Genomic DNA, 16,758 nt, shown 5'->3' with positions numbered 1-16,758 from the left:
TTCTAACTCTCTCTCTCCCTTCCTCTCTGTAAAAAAAATCAATAAAAAAAATATATATATATAAAAAAATTGCACTTACAATAATAATGCTATAGCGTGCTGCCCTAGTCTAGGAAGTCAGGCCAACTTCCTCTAGGTGAGGGGAGCCCTTGCTTCCTCAGGTTTGGAGTTCAGAGCAGCAGTCAAGCCACCATGCACTGGACCCCAAAGGGTTACAAGCTCTGGAGACAAGGCCTGAGGTTCCCAGTGAAAAACCAAAGCATAAAAATAATTCGATGAGTAAGAATAAAATTCCCTCTTTTGAGGTTCCCGGGGCTAGGCCCTCCCTCCCTGCGGCAGGCACTTCCCCTTTCCCGTGTTCATGGAGGAGCCAGGCCAGGCTGACTCAGAACTGGAGCGCGGCAGCCATCCTCCCACCCGGAGCCCTGCCGCCGGCCGAAGGCTGCGAGTCCGGCAGTCGAGGGCGCCCCCGTGCGGCTGCGGGGGAGACTGCAGCCCGAGAGAAGAAGTGGCGCCGGACCCGCAAGCCCAGCCGCACCGCCGCGGAGCCACCCCTGGCCCTGCCCAGCCTGCTGCTGAGCGCGGTACCCAAGGTTCTCCCACTTCCGCCCGGCCCTCCTCGCCGCCCCTAGTCCGGCCCGAGCGGAAGTGCGCTGGCCGCCCGGATCCCCCACGGCCGCGAAGCGGAAGCGCTCCCGGACAGCCACCCCCACTACACCGTGGCGCGCGGCGCCTCGGGTTCCGGACAGGTCCCGAGTGACGTGGCCGCGCGCTGGGGGCGGCTCCGGGCCGGGGGCCGGGCTGCGGGGCCGGGCGGGGCAGGTCCGGGGCGGGGCGCCGCGCCGCAGCTGGATGGCCGGGGCCGCCCGGAGCGCTGCCGCCGCCGCCGCTGCACGGTGAGTGACCGCCCGGCCTCAGGGCCCGCGCCTGGGCGGGATGGACCCGGCGATCCCCAGGCCCCGGCCCGGGGCCTGGAGTGAAACTTCCCTGGGCTCCTCTGTCGCCCACACGTCACTCCGCATCTCTCCCTGGCTCTCCCCTGCTCGTCCATCTCACCCACGATCTCTGATCTCTCCCTCTCGGCTCTCTTGCTTGCTTCTTTCCTTCTCCTCTCAGACTGCGCACCCCCTTCCCCTTTCCCAAGCCTCACCTCTGCGTGATCCCCTCACCCCACGTGACCCGCCTCGGCCTCCAAGCCCAACCTGGCCCTGGCCGGCCTCTGGTCCCCAGTGGAGCCCCGCGGGTTTCATCAGGGTCTCCCGGTCCGGCTGGAGATCCCGAACGTGGGCATCTTTTCCGGAGCAGCTGCTTCCCCTCCCTCCCACCTCTAACAGCAGATGGGGAAACTGAGGCAGTGACTATGCAGTCAAGGTCCCAGGCAGCACGCGGCGGGGCGGACCGCGCGCATTTACACCGCATGCCTGAGTTTCCAGACTGAACCTCTCTTGGTTGACTCACATTCGAGTCCTGTGACCCCGGCTGGGTACATTCCTGCTGCCCAGGACTGAGGCCTCCACAGCATACGGAGGGCGCTGTGCTTCCGCCCTGCCAGGCGCTTCACCTGCATGACCAAGCTCATCTATGTGCAGGACCATGTGAGGGAGGCGATGCTGATCTTCGTCCTATAGACAAGGAGACTGAGGCTCGGAGAGGGGCTCCAGGGACTTGCCCACAAGCAGCTGTACGCTGCCGAGCACCAAGTGAACAGCAGTGCTCTGAGCATCTGTGAGGCAGCTGCTGACGGGAAGGATCCTTTCTCTTCAGCCCCGCCTCCTGTCTGTCTCTGTGCCCGGGGGACACTGGGCTCATTTCCTAGGAAGAAGCTCTCATGGTCCTGTCCAAGCTCAGTGGCTTGGTTTCGCAGCCTGCACCTCCTAATGTCGCCCCATCGAGCTAGATAGTGCCAGCCTCCGTCCCTGGGGTGTCCTCGCCAGGGCACATCCTGGCGGCAAAACCTCCCCTGGCAGCCAGAGGCACCCGGCTGGGCCGGGCCTGCCCTGCCGGTGGCTGAGGGGAACCAGCCAGCGCCTCACCCTGTCATTAGGAAAAGTTTAGCCTCGGGCAGACATGCTGACACACTGCTGAAAGCCGGAAGCCGGCTCAGAAGGAAAAACTGTGATCCTTGACGTGTGGAGGAGCAGAGCCCCTTTGCTCTGTGCACCCACCGTTTGGAGCCACACAAGCCCTGGGCCAGACAAGCAGGCGGGTTAAGATGCCATGTTTCATACGCAGGTGTTCAGCCAACGGCGGCGGCTCATGCAAGTGGCCTTTGTGTTTTCCAGCACCTGGCATGCCTGGATGTCCCTGCTCTGGCTGCGGCATGGCGGGCCAAAGGCTCCTCTTCTTCGCTGCTGTTGCCCTGCAGCTCCTGGGAGGGGCTGGGGGTTCCCAGCAGGCCCCCCGGAACCGGGGGGCTGCAGCAGCCTGTCGCCTCGATACCAAGGAAAGTGAGTCCTGGGGAGCCCTGCTGAGCGGGGAGAGGCTGGACACCTGGATCTGCTCCCTCCTGGGCTCCCTCCTGGTGGGACTCAGCGGGGTCTTCCCACTGCTGGTCATTCCCCTGGAGATGGGGGCCTCACTGCGCTCAGAAGGTGGGTGACCCTCCCCTGGCGCCCGGGGCAGCCAGCAGCGTGGGAAACATGCTGCTCTTCCCCGGAGAGCTGGGTCTCACGTCCTGGGTTCCAGTGTGTCCGAGGTGGAGGGTGAGGACAGAACACAGTCTCTCACCTTGGTCCTGTGAGACCAGGGCGCACCATGCTCATCTGTTCATTCATTTACACGTTCTTTTATTCTGAAAGAATAACCGTTAGCAAACAGTCACCAAGAAGCGATGTAGATAGTGGTGAGAAATATGGATGTCAGCCCGCCTGGGTTCCAATCTCGGCTCTGCCGCTTACCAGCTGGGAACCACCGGGCAAGTCACTTCACTTCCCTCCGCCTCCGGCTCCCAGCCTTAAAAATGGGATAACCATGGTGTCTACCTCATAGGTACGATTGTGACAGTTGAATGAGCTCATACCAGTAAGGCACCGCCTGGTTCAGGGAGAAGGCTGCGTGTGTGCGGGCCCCGTGCTGGGTGTGCCGTGGCCAGCAAAGCACTGCCTCTCCCTGCAGCCTCTGCTCATCATGCAAAAGAGCCCTCAAACTGGAAGCCCCTGGGTCAGGCTTACCCAGGAACATGAGAGAGGTTGGTCGCAGGCCTGCCTCTGGGGAGGGGTCTGGAAGGCGGGGCACAGGCGCGGGGTGGAGGCTTTCCTTGGCTACCCTTTCGTATGGTGTGCATGTACTGTCTGTCTGTCCACCTGGCATGTTGTAATGAAAAGTCCACGAGATCAGGTGGGGAGGTGCCAAAAATCCGGATGCCTTGTGCCCCCACCCCAGAGTATGACACAGTAAGTCTGGACGAGGGCCCCAGGCGCCGTGCTCCCCTGTTCATTCTGTCCCTGGGCTGAAGGCTGCTGCCACGGCTGTGAGAGGAGCCCTGCTGTCACGCCTGTTCCTCAGCTCAGTCCCTCATGGCATCCCTGCGACCTTCGAGGTCAGGGTCGGGAGGACTTGGATTATCAGCTCCATTTTACAAATGGGGAAGCACGGGCACAGAGAGGTTCTTTGACCCGCCTGAGGTCACACAGCCTAGAAGCAGCAGCTTCCCCTGGGATAGTTGCTACCCGACCCCCGAGGTGCCTCTGCCCTCTGGGCCTCAGTTTCTTTCAAACCAAGAGTGTGGGCATGGCCCCCTTCAGGCACTTCCAGCTCTGGATGCTGCAAATCTGCAAAAGTCCCCACATCTCTGTCACCTTTCTGAGAGTAACAGTGGCTGAGAAAAGGAAATTCCCGTTTAATGAGTGCTCGCTGTGTGCATTGTTACTGAGTTCCCACAGGATCCCCGTCGGGTACACTTGTCCCCAGTTTACAGAAGGGGAAACTGAGTCCCGAAGGCAGTCTGCCAAGGGCACCAGCTGGTGGGTTGGAGAGCTGAGCCCTTAACCAAGAGGCAGTGGCTCTACAGACCATCGTCAGGTTGGGGTGTGTTCCCACCGAGCACCCAGCCCAGGAAGGGCGGTGCGCCACGTCCAGCCTTCTGGAGGCTGACATTCTGGTTGGGGCAACACAGAGAGCCTAGTCATCTGGGTGGGCAGAGGCCGGGCCAGGGCCCCAGGTGGGTCAGCCCCCAGGCCCCGCATCTCTGCCTTGCAGCTGGGGCCCGGCGCCTGAAGCAGCTGCTCAGCTTTGCCCTGGGGGGCCTCTTGGGCAATGTGTTTCTCCACCTGCTGCCTGAGGCCTGGGCCTACACATGCAGCTCCAGCCTTGGTGAGTGAGGTCACAGCCTGGGGGCAGGCAGGTGGGGGTTGGAGGGGAGCTGGTACCCATGCCCAGGGATGGCCTAGGCCCTGCCTGCTCTGCCAGAATGGCTGGCAGAGGGATTCTGGGTATCAGGCTGGGAACTTGCCCTGGCCTCTGTGGGAGTCCCTGGGGCCCCGCTGCCCCACCAGCCAATCCTGGCCCCCTGCCTCTGTCCCTACCCTGGACTAGGTCCCTTCCAAATGGCCCTCCTTCTCTGGCCTTGGCTTGGCCTGGCATGTCAGTGCTGCCCCCTGCAGGTGGCGAGAGGCAGAGTCTGCAGCAGCAGCAACAGCTGGGGCTGTGGGTCATTGCTGGCTTCCTGACCTTCCTGGCTTTGGAAAAGGTGTTCCTGGACAGAAAGGAGCAGGAGGAGCCCAACCAGGTGAGCCCCAAACCCCAGGACCTGGGTACCTCAGTCTGTTCTGTGGTGGTTCCAGGGCCTGGAGGCCCAGGTTCTGAGTTGAACCCTGAAAAGAAGGTCTCTTGGCCTTTTCTTGGGACCTCGGGGGGCTGGGCAGCTTGTTTGGGGATCTGGGGAATGACAGCATCAGCCCCTGCCACGGCTTGTTCTCCGACTGATAGCGACGGCAGGGCAGGAGGCCGGCAGTCTATTGAGTTTGGGGGCACCTGGCGGATCAAGCAGCAGAGAAGTCTAGACAGAGAAAAGGGGTGTTCCCTGTCTCTGTTTCTCCATCTCTCGCTCCCCTTCTGTGTCCAGCCTGGCCAAGTGGGGGGCGGGGGGAGGGCATCTAATGTCACCTTCTCCCTCCCTCTCCTGGACCTAGGCCCCCCGCAAAGACCCCGCTGCTGCTGCCGCGCTCAGTGGAGGCCGCTATGTGGCCCCGCCGGCTGCAGAGCCCGGGCTGAGCGCCGTGGTCCAGAGCGTCAAAGTGAGTGGCCACTCCGGGCCCCCTCCTCCTGCAGCCGCCCCACCCGAGTGGCCAGCCCAGCTCAGCCCTGCCTGCCCTGTTCAGCTGGCTTTCTCTCCCCTCGCCCAGGTCAGTGGCTATCTCAACCTGCTGGCCAACACCATCGACAACTTCACTCATGGGCTGGCTGTGGCTGCCAGCTTCCTGGTGAGCAAGAAGGTGAGTGGATTGGGGCAGGTGGTGCCCAGGCAATTCCAGTGGGAATGATGGTGCTTGTGTTGACCAGTTGGCTCTGCCTCTAAAATAGGTTTCCAGTCCATCACTTCTTGCTCCCTGCATCAGCAACACCCTCATCTGAGCCCCAGTCCTCCCTGTCGCTCTCCTGGACGCGGCCTTCTTTGGTCCCGAGACACTGGTCTGTTCTCCTGGCTGCAGACACTCCTTTTGGGGATCCATGCCTCTGCCTGCCTGCTTCCAGATGCTCCCCCACCTTCCCCTGCCCTCTGTCTGCGACCTGTGAACACCACGCTTTCCCCTCCTTCATGGCCTCCACCTCACACTGTTCCATCTGCCTGAATGCTCTTCCCCCCACCCTCAGTGTTGGCTCCTCAGCTGTTAGGCCTTGGCTAAATGTACTTCCTCAGACAGGCCTTTGCTGACCCCTCGTCTGATGAGGCCCCATTACTCTGGCCGCATGGCACCCAGTCCTCCTCCCCCCCAGCAGTGCCAGTGAGTGACACACAGCTCATGTTTACGCAGTCCTGGCCTCCCTCCTCCAGGCTGTGAGCTTCATGAGGGCAGCTTCCTTGTGTGTTTGATGGGCTGCTGTGTTTCTGGTCACCGAAGGGTGGCCAGCCAGAGTGCTCAGAGCAGAGCAGACACTGGTAGACTGAGTGGACAGGGGGTGCCCTGGCCCTCGGCACAGACCCCACAGACTCCCCTTCCTGCAGATCGGGCTCCTGACCACCATGGCCATCCTCCTGCATGAGATCCCCCATGAGGTGAGTTCCAGAGGGGGGGTGCGGGCTGGTGGCCCAGCTAGGGGGTGCGGGCTGGTGGCCAGCTAGGGGGTGCGGGCTGGGGCCCAGCAAGGGGGTGCGGGCTGGGGCCCAGCTAGGGGGTGCGGGCTGGGGCCCAGCTAGGGGGTGCGGGCTGGGGCCCAGCTAGGGGGTGCGGGCGGGGGCCCAGCTAGGGGGTGCGGGCTGGGGCCCAGCTAGGGGGTGCGGGCTGGGGGCCAGCTAGGGGGTGCGGGCTGGGGCTCAGCTAGGGGGTGCGGGCTGGGGCCCAGCTAGGGGGTGCAGGCTGGGGGCCCAGCTAGGGGGTGCGGGCTGGGGCCCAGCTAGGGGGTGCGGGCTGGGGCCCAGCAGCAGGGCGGGTGCAGGGGCTCGTGTGCGTGTGATCCCTGAGGTGCTCGGGGTCTGGTCCTACCGGCCGGAGTGACCCTCTGGACCTTCCTCAGGTGGGCGACTTTGCCATCCTGCTCCGGGCTGGCTTTGACCGATGGAGCGCAGCCAAGCTACAGCTCTCCACGGCACTGGGGGGCCTGCTGGGCGCCTGCTTCGCCATCTGTACACAGTCCCCCAAGGGAGTAGGTACGGGCGGGGCGTGTGGTGGTGGCAGGTGGCCATCAGCAGAGGGGTCCCACCCCGATAGTGAGCCCGGGTCCTGCCCTCGGTCCCCACTGCGGGAGGGGTGAGGGACCCGTGGGCTCCCAGCCAGTCGGGCCTTCTCCCACTGCAGAGGAGACTGTGGCCTGGATCCTGCCTTTCACCTCTGGCGGCTTTCTCTACATCGCCCTGGTGAACGTGCTGCCCGACATCTTGGAGGAAGATGACCCGTGGTGAGTGACTCACTGGGACTGCACTCATGGGCCCTTACAGGCTGGCGGAGGAGGGGCTTTTCTGGCCCCTTCCCTGCCCCTCACCCCGTGCCAACCCCTGAGCCCCAGCCTCTCTCCCCACAGGCACTCCCTGCAGCAAGTGCTTCTGCTCTGCACGGGGATCGTGGTGATGGTGCTGTTCTCGCTCTTGGTGGAGTAACCGTCCCTGACGCCCGCTCCCCCCACAGCAATAAGAGACTCGGATTTACTCTGTGATCGTGTGTGAAGGCAGAGAGGGCGAGTGCCTGAGAGCCAGCGAGCCTCCTACCAGACAAGAGGATGGCACGCACGCGTGTGTGTGTGTGTGTGTGTGTGTGTGTGTGTGTGTGTGGTGTGCACGTGTGGACAGAGGTGAGACCGACACTGTGATCCCTCATGCCCAGGGCCCAATGCCCGCGCCTGCCCCAGCCACACTGTGGTCCTCTCTCCTTGCCACCCTGTCATCTTGCACCTCCCAGAGAGAGCAGCGAGGAAGCCAGCGTTGGTCCCAAGCAGAGGCCTCTCCCCACCACGACCCCCAGGGGAGTGAAGGGCAGCCCCAGCAGCCCGTGGCTGCAAGGAACCCCAAAGCTGTCTCCCAGTAGGGCCTCATAGGTCCCTGGCTGAGGGAGTAAACCCCTCTGCTCATGCACCCAGCCCTGGGCAGCCTAGGGGCCGAGGCTGGGGTGAACTCTGCTGCATCCACGGCCGTGGCCCTTCCTTCGCCATCTCTAAAGCCAAAGAAAGGAGAGGCAGGTGCTCTCGCAGCCCCCAGCCCCACTCAGCACTGACCGTCCTACCCTCCCAGCATGAAGCCGAGAGATGCTTTCTCAGACCTGGGCCAGCTCCCGTCCCCCAGCGAATGCTCCGTGGCAGCACCAGCAGCTCTTGCCACCTCCAGCTGCCAAACAGCAGCCTGCAGAGCAGCCAGCAGCCGGGGCCAGGGAGACCTCCCGGTCCGCTCAGGGCTGCTTGCGCCAGCACAGGGGCCAGGCAGATATCCTAGAGGCAGGAAGTGAGTGGTTCGTGGTTGCCCTTCCCTGCTGGGGCCCCTTTTAGGTGGGGGTGGTGAGGGCTCCATGTGGTCAGCACTCAGGAATGTGCTCTGGGAGAATGCTGAAGCCATAATCCCCAGCTATTTCCCTTGGCTGACGCCCAGGTACTCAGCTGGCCCACTCCACAGCCAGGCCCAGCCCTGCTGCTCGACCTCGGACATTCTCAGAAGTGGCCAAAGGGTCTGAATGGTTTCACAGCCGTTTTGCTGATTCCATTTGTATCTGTAAATACCTGTTCTATATATAAGATGCAAATAAATATTATACACAAACTGGCTGCCTCTGTCCTGTGCACCAGCCACGGTCGAGCAGGGCTTTACTGGGCTGGCGCTCCAAGGCCCCGCGCCGACTGGCGCCTGCCGGTCGGTCTCGTCCCCACCTCCCACCCTTCTCCTCTGCGCTGTCTCTGAACTGTTACCCTTGCAGTGCTTCTCAGAATGGGATTGCATTTCAGTTTCCTGGCTTGCCTCGTTAGCTTTTTGTCCCAATAAAACAAGCCTGGCACTGTGTTGTAGCCCACGCACCCCCAAGGGTGGTGGCCTCATATAGACCTACGAACCGGCGGCTTTTTCCCAGCCTGCCCCAGAGTCATTTAATCCAGGAAGGGAGCTCCATCCATAAAGGCGTCTCCAGGTTTGGCCTCAATGAAATGGTTATTTTTCATTAAAAAGAAAAACGTCTGAATGTGCTGAGTGTACGGACAGGACCAGGCACCGGGGGGCGCTGCTTCCCCGCAGTGCTGTGTATCCAAGCCAAGCAGGACAGCCTCCACTAGCCCGCTGGCAGAGCAGCATGTCAGCACAGCACCGCCGAGTCTGCTCAGGGCTGTGAAGCCCGAACTGCTGTGCCCTCAGCCTGGCTCTGAGTCATTCTTTTCAGCAAAAAAGGGACCTGGTGGACATGCGCTTGATCTGTCACGGAAGGAAGCCGGGCTCCAGCCAGCACCCCTCCCCTGGGCAGCGCTGGGGCCCCCATGTGGAGCCTCAGGTGGTGCGTGCAGGTTTACTCGGGTGTCTGACCGGGTGATGCCCCAACTGGTCAGAAGAGGGAACAGGGAATGCAGGAATGGCAACAGCTGAGCCGGGCAGGGGGCTCCTCAGGCAGGCGTGGGGAGTCAATGGTTAGGTGCATCTCAGGGCGCTGTGGGAGGGAGGCGGGCCTGGAGGTGGTGGGATCACAGGGGAGGGATGGGAGCTGGTTAGGAGCTTCACCTCGAGAAGGCATGTTCCTCAGGGGAAGCGACCAGGGACCAGGAGGGTGTAGGGGCTTTCGTCAGAGGGCAAGTGAGAGCTGCTGAGTTCTGAAGAGCTGCTGCTTTGAAAGGCCATTCAGGGGCGCTTCCAAAGCATATGGAACCAAGATCCTGCTCAAGGTTCATCTTCAGCTGAGGAAATGGACCGACAGACTAATGGGGTTCGATCCCCAGGGGCGGGGCGTGCAGGAGGGGCCAATCAATGATTCTCTCTAATCATTGCTGTTTCTATCTTCCCTCTCCCTTCCTCTCTGAAATCAATTAAAAATATAGTTTTTAAAAAAACAGCAGCTAATGAAGACATGTGGAAAAACAAGAGGCTTGGAAGCTAGGAAACAGGTGTTTCAAGGGGAAAAGGCCCAGAGTCTGGCTCTACAAGAAAGCGAGGCCAAGGGCCAGAGCACCAAAATGTGGAAAAAAGAAAAGGCTGGCTCCATGGAGGGCCTTCATCCTAGGGCTCCAGCACCACACCCTGAAAGCTCAGAGGTGGGGCAGGGAGTGGGGAGGGAGGAGTCTGGAGGGACCCATGGGAAGGCCTCTGAGGGCCTCGGCGTGACAACCGGATTGAGGCCACAGCTGTCTTGAGTTCCAGGCAGGAGTGTGGGGAAGGGGTTTCGTGCAAGCACCCCCACCCTTCCACTAAGAAGCGAGATAGGCAGGTGTCAGAGACCTGAAACCATCTTTTATTATGAATGTTAACCAGCAAGAGAGCAGGGGATGGTGTGGTGGCGGCACCCTAGGCATAGTACTGCAAGTTGGCTTTCTTCTTGGCCTGCACCTCCAGGATGCCCTCCATGTAGTCCTCGTGGGTGAGCTCCGTGGCACCCCTGCGGAGTGCGATCATGCCCTGCACCCAGGACACACAAGCTTCAGGGTGCCTCCCCGCACCCGAGGCCTGGCTCCCGGGGGCCAAAGCCTTCTCAGCCTCTTCCCCTCAGCAGTCCACAGGCCAAGTCACGCTGCCCTGTCCAGGGAGGGGGGCAGAAAGCACCCACCACCCACCTCACCCACCACTCACCGCCTCCACACACACAGCCTTGCACTGGGCCCCGTTGAAGTCATCTGTGCAGCGGGCCAGCTCCTCGTAGTTCACATCAGGGCTGTGGGGGGACAGATGCCACGGGGTTCAGTCACCTCTGGGGACAGATGTGCTCCCATGCGGCCCCACCCCGTCAGCTCACACTGAGCCTCGTTCTCTTCAAGGAGGCACAAGCTGGGGGAAGCAGGCTAGACAAGGCGGTTTCTGTCTCGAGCTCCAGCCTTCTAGAAATCTGTACCGGAGACCCCAGGGACCTACCCAGGCTGAGGTGGGGGAGCAGGAGGGTGTGGAGATAAGGATGGCCATCTGCCCTCCCGAGTAGCACAGGCCGTGTCAGCATGCTGCTACCACTTAAAAATCTCACTTGCTGAGCACTGTGCTTGATGCTGCCACAACCCCATAAAGTTGGTGCCATTACCCCCAAGTCCCAGGTAAGAAAGCTGAGGCTTAGAGAGGTTATGTCACCTGCCGAAGGTCACAGAGATCCAAGCCTAGGTCCACCGGGCCCCTGGCTGGGTCCCCCTGGACCGTGTTGGGCTGTGCCCATGTGCTGAGGTCAGCGAGGCCGGGAAACGGAGGCCCTCTGGCCTGCCGACCTTCCTATCGGGGGAGGAGTCTAAGGAGTAGAGCTGCCACAGTTGGGAGTCTTGGCCCCTGCAGGACTACCTCAGGCAGGCGGGGAGAAGTGAGGTTAGATGACAGAAAGGTGCTGCGCTGAACGGGCTGGGAAAGGAAGGGGTGGGCGGAGGCCTGGGAGGCCAGCACGAAGCGCCTGCTCCTGCTGTCTGCTCACCTGACGTTCATCTTCCGGGAGTGGATCTGCATGATTCTGGCCCGGGCCTCCTCGTTGGGCATCGGGAACTCAATCTTTCGGTCCAGGCGGCCGGAGCGGAGCAGGGCAGGGTCCAGGATGTCCACCCTGTTGGTGGCTGCAATTACCTGAACAAGGAAAGCAGCAGCAACTTGAACTGAGGAGAAAGGGGTTCAGACTGGCAGCAGTCATGGCCACAACAGGCAGAAAGACAGCCCAGGGTCCAGGTGAAAGGGCAGGGGATGTTCAAGACAGACCCCAATTCCTACTGTGGCTGCCATAGCGAGGTAACCAGGAAGGTACCCTGGCCTCTAAGCCCCATGATTTTCACCTTCGACGATACACACCTTGACCTGGGTGTTGGGCTGAAACCCGTCCAGCTGGTTGAGAAGCTCCAGCATCGTCCTCTGCACCTCCCGGTCCCCGGCCTTCTCGCTGTCAAAGCTGAGGCCCGTAGAAGGCCCAAGACACTGGTGAGGCCACGGCTTGGGCAGAGCCCTCCCGCCCTCCTCTCCACCCACCAGAAGCTGAACCCAACCCATCCAGGGTAGGGAAATGTCTCACTCAACTTGGGGCCCCCGGCCAGGGCCTAGCACAGAAAAGGTGTGTAACTGTGGACTGCAGCATTCAGAGACTGGGAGGCTCTGGGACCAGGTGGGGAGCTGAGGATAAAACCACCCACTGCCTGGGCCAGCGCCCGATGAACATGCCACTGCAAACTGCGCTGAGCTTAGAAATACGGGCCCCAGCCCAGACTGGAGCGTAAGGGGAACCGAGGCGGGACCCCTGAGGAAGTGTCCCTCAGCTGAGACCTAAAGGCTGAAAACACATCAGCTGGGCAACCAATCCCTGAAGAAGAGGGAAAAGGAAGAGCACGTTCCAGAGCGGAAACAGCAGGTGCACAATCTCTCGCTGCAGAGCCAGAGTGGGCCTGCAAGCCGGGGGGCTCCGGGAAGTTCAGAGGGGGAGGCAGCGGCAGAACCAGCATGAGGCCGGAGGGGAGCAGGGACAACCACTGAGGGGGCCTTGCAGGTCATGGAAAGCCCAGGCACTTAGCCCAAGCAGCAATGGGGGAGGCCCAGGAAGGGTTTTAAGTAGAATCCGTTTGTGTGAGGGGCCGTGGGTGCATGAGTGACGTGACAAGGTTTTTGTAGGGAACACGCAGCCAGCTGTGAAAATGGATGGTCAGGGGAACAGGTAGGAAGCAGGGAAGCTCGTTAGAAGAGAATTTAGGAAGCAGAACACAAAAGTAAAGCTGCCATCACCCCGGGAAAGGGGACACGGTGGGATAGTAGGAATTTAGAACAATCTCCTTGGTGGGACCCAGCACCCCCTTACCGCTTGGTGCCGATGGCATCCAGCTCATCAATAAAGATGATGGATGGAGCTTTCTCCTTGGCGAGGGCAAAGGCATCCCGGACCAGCTTGGCACCATCCCCGATGAACATCTGCACCAGCTGAGGGCCAGCCAGCTTCAGGAAGGTGGCCTGGGTGGGGTGGGAATGGGGTTGACGCCATCAGGCCAAAAGCACCATGACAGGTCCCCTAGGGCCCTCATGCTCAGCCTGCCCATCTCTCTCCATCCTCCCAAAGCACTCACCTTGGTCTGTGCAGCACAGGCCCGGGCCAGCAGCGTCTTCCCCGTCCCTGGGGGCCCGTACATCAGCACCCCCTTTGGAGGTTGGATCCCCAAGTTCTCAAACTTCTCCTTGTGGTTCATTGGCAGGACAATGGCCTCCACCAGCTGCCAGGAAGAAGTCCTGGGTGAGGAGAGGGAAGCCCTGAGGGCTCCTACAGCCCAACCTTTAATGCTTTCGACCCCAATCTGTAACCCTCCTGTTCCAATTCAGGGACACTGCCCTCCCCTTCCCCCCTATCAAGAGAGCGCAGAACCTCGCTCCCATCAAGGCTGACTATGGTCTCTCCAGCAACAGCAGAACATGGTGGAAACATTGAGCCTGAGTTCCAGGCCTTAACCTCCCATGACCCTAAGCAAATCATTCACTCTCTCTGGATCTCAGCCCCCCGAACGGTCACACGGCATCCTTCTTGCCTCCCTGGATGCTGAGGATAAGAGGCACATTAGGGGAAGTGCCCTGGTCAATGAGGCAGAGACACACAAAAGGCTGGCGAGCTGCTAGTAGCTGACACTCCTCCCTCACCTCCTGAATCTGCTTGTCCAAGCCCCCGATGTCACTGTATTGTTCTGTGGGCCTCTCGTCCACCTCCATGGCCTTCACCCGTGAGTCGTACTCTGTGGGTAGAGTCTCCAGGATCAAATAGGAGTCTTTGTTCACACCCTGGAGACACAGCACAGCCTTCAGATTTGTCCCAGCTCAAGGCCTAATTAATTGGCTGGGTGACAGGTATCTGAAGAGTGAAAAGAATGACACAGAACTGGCCAACACAAGATTCACAGAGCGGACAGACAGGGTCTGACTCTTCGGGCTGCTCTGCTGGGAGACTCCGGGCCAGCAGTGGCCTGGGCCTGGGGCCTGGGGCAGGGCTCAGCTGCTCAGTGGGAGATTCACTGGAAAAGCTCTGCCTGGGCTCAGGGACACCACTCACCACCAGGTCTCCCGGCTTCAGTTTTTCAGCATCCACCAACCCAATCACAGGCAGGAAGTATGTCTGTCAGAAAAACCCAGAAGCGGCCTCAGTGACTGCCCTCAGGAAGGCTCCCTAGTCCTTTCCCACACCCACCCCTCACCCTCCTCCGTTCTCCTGTTGAGCCAGCCTCACCTGTCGAGTGGAGGTTTTGATCACGGCACACTTGCCCTTCCTCTGGGAGTCCAGGTCAATGTTGGCACCATCCTCCTCTTGGTCATTGGGATCAACGTCCAAAAGCTGGGAAGGGGAAGAGCTTAGATGAAGAGGCCGGGCTCAGCCCACTGAACTCCCCAGAGCCGGGTGCTTCCTGGGCTGAGGCAGTCCCAACGCCAGCAGGGCTGACCATCCCTACCTCGCTCCTCACTGGCCCTGAGCTTAGCAAGTGCAGTGGATAAACCATGAGATTGATAAGACCTCTTGTTTAGATCAGCGGTTCTCAGCCTGTGGGTCATGACCCCTTTGGGGGTCGAGCGACCCTTTCACAGGGGTCGCCTAAGACCACCGGAAAACACATCTATAATTACATATTGTTTTTGTGGTTAATCACTATGCTTTAATTATGTTCAATGTGTAACAATGAAATTGGGGGTCACCACAACATGAGTGACTGTATTAAAGGGTCGCGGCATTAGGAAGGTGGAGAACCACTGGTTTGGATGATGCTTCTCTGCACAGACAAAGCTCATCTACCCCCAAGGAAAAGTGACCAGCAGAAAGTGAGACATGGGAGGCTTCTGAGGCCTTTTCCAGCCCTAGACATGCACCTAGACATGCACACTAGGAAGGGGATCCTCAGAAGGGGACCCCAACATGCAATTTGGGCCTCAAAACTTCACCCCCTCTTTCCCCAGTGGCCCATCACAGGCCGTCTCCAGGCCCCTCGAACCCCTCTCTTCCCCTCCACATACACACACACCTCGATGACGTTGGAGACAAGGTAGGGCAGGGTCTTGTTCACTTTGATCTTCTCACTGTTCTCTTTGATCTTGTCCTTCATGGCCTGGAGCTCGTGGGTCACGCGTAACACTTCGCTCTTCATAATCTGGGATGAAGACAAGTGGAAGCAAATGCTGGGCCTTGGCTGTTTATTGCAAGGCCTTGCAAGGAGTGAAGTCATGGCCGGGACCCTCCCGCTCCGGCTCCCTGAGTGCCCAGCCCCGGGGCCGACCTCCTGGTGAAGGAGGGAAAAGCATAGGGCTTCGGGTCAAAGAGAAGTTTTAGGTTCCGCCTTTCATTAAGGGCTGGGTGGTTCACAATAAAAACCTTCTGGGCCTCAGTTTCCTCTCTGTAAAATGACGATTTCCTGAAAGAAGGATTTTCGAGAGGAATACGGAAAGACCTCGTTGGGAATGGCCGTCCGATTCCTACCTCCAGGCCTGGGCTCCCAACATCCTGTCCCTCTCTGGTCCCTCTTAAGGCTTAGTTTTCTTTTCTCTTTTTGTGGCCCAAGGAGGAAGCAGGGTCCCCATGTTCCCCCCGCCCCCCACGCCCCCAGGGAGGCAGCGGGGACCCCGGGCCTGCCCTGGACGCCCACCTTGATTTCACTGTCCAGCAGCCGTGTGCGCTGGATAATCTCTTCTGTGGACATCTTGAGCACCTCTTCCCCGATTCCATCTTGCTGTTAAAAAAATTTTTTTTTTAATTAAAGGCACGTGCCCGCTTTCTCCAAGCCCACTCGGCCTCAGTTTCCCCGTCCATAGGACTAGAACGAAGGCATCAGGATCCTTGCCCACATCCCCAGCGGCCCCGACCCTGGGACCGGGCCAGACCTCGACCCCCGAGCATCTCCTCCCCTCCCGCCAAGGTGGTCTCCCCGCGGGCCCGGCTCTAGGCCCCCGGCTGCCCCACAGCGGACCTCAGCCTCGTCCCACACAGTCGCCATCTTCTCCTGCCGAGTCACTGAACTCTCGAGTTCCGGCAGCAGATTCGTTTCCTGGAGGAAAAGATCGAAGATCGGACTGGGCAGGAGCCGTGGCAGAAAATTAGTGCTATCTTTCTTAACACCATCCGTGGACTAGTAGCAGACCTCTTTCTTCAGGTCCTGACTCTAGCCGATTTATCTCCAGCCGCGAATCTGCTTCTCGGGTTCAAAAGACCACGCCGGGCCACAGGACCCACCCCGTGTCTCCTGAGAAGTTCCCGCCCTCGTCCTGTTTGTACTGTGCTATTGGCCGACGCGTGCAGCGGGCGGGGCCTGGGTGTATAACCGGAAGGGGCGGGAGAAAGGACGATGGCCGCAAAGCCCCTTGGGAAATGTAGTCTTATTTTGGCCCATAACTGAAAGGGCGTTTTGGAAGGAGTGATTCAACCTCAGAGTATGGCCCAGTTAGGAATTAGGGGATTTGCACAACGGCCCCTCCTCCCAAACTATAAACAACATACGCCAGCCGTGTGCAAAGGGCGAAAAAAAAAGGGGAGAGGGGGGAGATAACACCTCAGGCAGCATTTTTATAATTATTTATTAAAGTAGAAGCTGGCCACCAAGAGAGATTCTTTAACCCGTTTTAAAGAATGATCACTGCTGCTACTAACTTCAGAGCAGGAGCCACAGCACTGCCCCTGTGGGAAGAGCTCAGTTGGCAATGAGCCTCTACAATTAAAAAAGTAAACATCACGTCTGTAATTGTTTCTTTTCATCTCACTGAGGTCTCTTTGGATCAAATGAGACTCATTTGTTGCACCTGTGTCCTCTGTTCTGCATTAGGACTTCAACATATGCACTTTGGGGAACACAATTCAGCCCATAACATCTTTCTAATAGACTCTCTTTATGTGTGTGTGTGTGTGTGTGTGTGTGTGTGTGTGTGTGTGCATTGATTGATTTCAGAGAGGGAGGGAGAGGGAGAGAGAGAAACATCAATGATGAGAGAGAATCATTGATCAGCTGCCTCCTGCACACTTACACTGGGGATCCAGTCCG

The 16,758-nt window shown here is 59.6% G+C and overlaps 2 protein-coding genes across 7 annotated transcripts in view; one reads left to right on the top strand and one right to left on the bottom strand.

Moving 5' to 3' along the window:
* The window catches only part of PSMC3 (proteasome 26S subunit, ATPase 3), a 45,393-nt gene extending 29,478 nt beyond the window's left edge, over positions 1-15,915 (bottom strand). Inside the window, exons 1-13 of one of the 3 annotated variants that reach the window (XM_059709415.1) lie at positions 15,865-15,915; positions 15,694-15,771; positions 15,373-15,456; positions 14,755-14,880; positions 13,971-14,075; positions 13,797-13,859; positions 13,391-13,528; positions 12,829-12,972; positions 12,567-12,715; positions 11,576-11,672; positions 11,211-11,356; positions 10,397-10,478; positions 10,108-10,225 (exon numbers count right to left, since the gene is read on the bottom strand). In XM_059709415.1, the coding sequence (XP_059565398.1) occupies positions 10,115-10,225; positions 10,397-10,478; positions 11,211-11,356; positions 11,576-11,672; positions 12,567-12,715; positions 12,829-12,972; positions 13,391-13,528; positions 13,797-13,859; positions 13,971-14,075; positions 14,755-14,880; positions 15,373-15,456; positions 15,694-15,720 (1,272 nt within the window). In that variant the 5' untranslated portion in view covers positions 15,721-15,771; positions 15,865-15,915 and the 3' untranslated portion in view covers positions 10,108-10,114. Of the gene's footprint in view, positions 1-10,040; positions 10,226-10,396; positions 10,479-11,210; positions 11,357-11,575; positions 11,673-12,566; positions 12,716-12,828; positions 12,973-13,390; positions 13,529-13,796; positions 13,860-13,970; positions 14,076-14,754; positions 14,881-15,372; positions 15,457-15,693; positions 15,837-15,864 lie in introns of those variants that run through there. The other 2 variants (XM_059709413.1, XM_059709414.1) reach the window with 2 other exon arrangements.
* Positions 562-8,398, top strand: SLC39A13 (solute carrier family 39 member 13). 4 transcript variants are annotated; one of them, XM_059709410.1, is made up of 10 exons: positions 562-896; positions 2,283-2,591; positions 4,198-4,311; positions 4,602-4,726; positions 5,130-5,234; positions 5,343-5,432; positions 6,164-6,214; positions 6,673-6,801; positions 6,954-7,053; positions 7,177-8,398. In XM_059709410.1, the coding sequence occupies exons 2-9, from the start codon at positions 2,291-2,293 to the stop codon at positions 7,014-7,016; spliced, it is 978 nt and encodes a 325-aa protein (XP_059565393.1). In that variant the 5' UTR covers positions 562-896; positions 2,283-2,290; the 3' UTR covers positions 7,017-7,053; positions 7,177-8,398. The 4 variants fall into 4 exon arrangements, with proteins under 4 accessions (XP_059565393.1, XP_059565394.1, XP_059565392.1 ...); XM_059709411.1 differs by having other exon boundaries at positions 563-896; positions 2,283-2,447; positions 6,673-6,805; XM_059709408.1 differs by having other exon boundaries at positions 569-896; positions 6,673-6,805.
* Positions 15,916-16,758: the final 843 nt, after the last annotated feature.

Source organism: Myotis daubentonii, chromosome 9 (assembly GCF_963259705.1).
Source record: "Myotis daubentonii chromosome 9, mMyoDau2.1, whole genome shotgun sequence".
NCBI lineage: Eukaryota > Metazoa > Chordata > Mammalia > Chiroptera > Vespertilionidae > Myotis > Myotis daubentonii.
The sequence above is the reverse complement of the archived record's forward strand: the minus strand, read 5'-3'. Positions and strand labels throughout refer to the sequence as shown.

What these genes read in the sequence shown, in the direction of transcription:
- SLC39A13 (XM_059709408.1), top strand. Translation starts at nt 2,291, where the DNA reads ATGCCTGGATGTCCCTGCTCTGGCTGCGGCATGGCGGGCCAAAGGCTC. An exon ending in CCGTGGTCCAGAGCGTCAAA is followed by an intron (nt 5,235 to 5,342) that starts GTGAGTGGCCAC and finishes CCCCTCGCCCAG; the next exon opens with GTCAGTGGCTATCTCAACCT. An exon ending in GCTTCCTGGTGAGCAAGAAG is followed by an intron (nt 5,433 to 6,163) that starts GTGAGTGGATTG and finishes CCCTTCCTGCAG; the next exon opens with ATCGGGCTCCTGACCACCAT.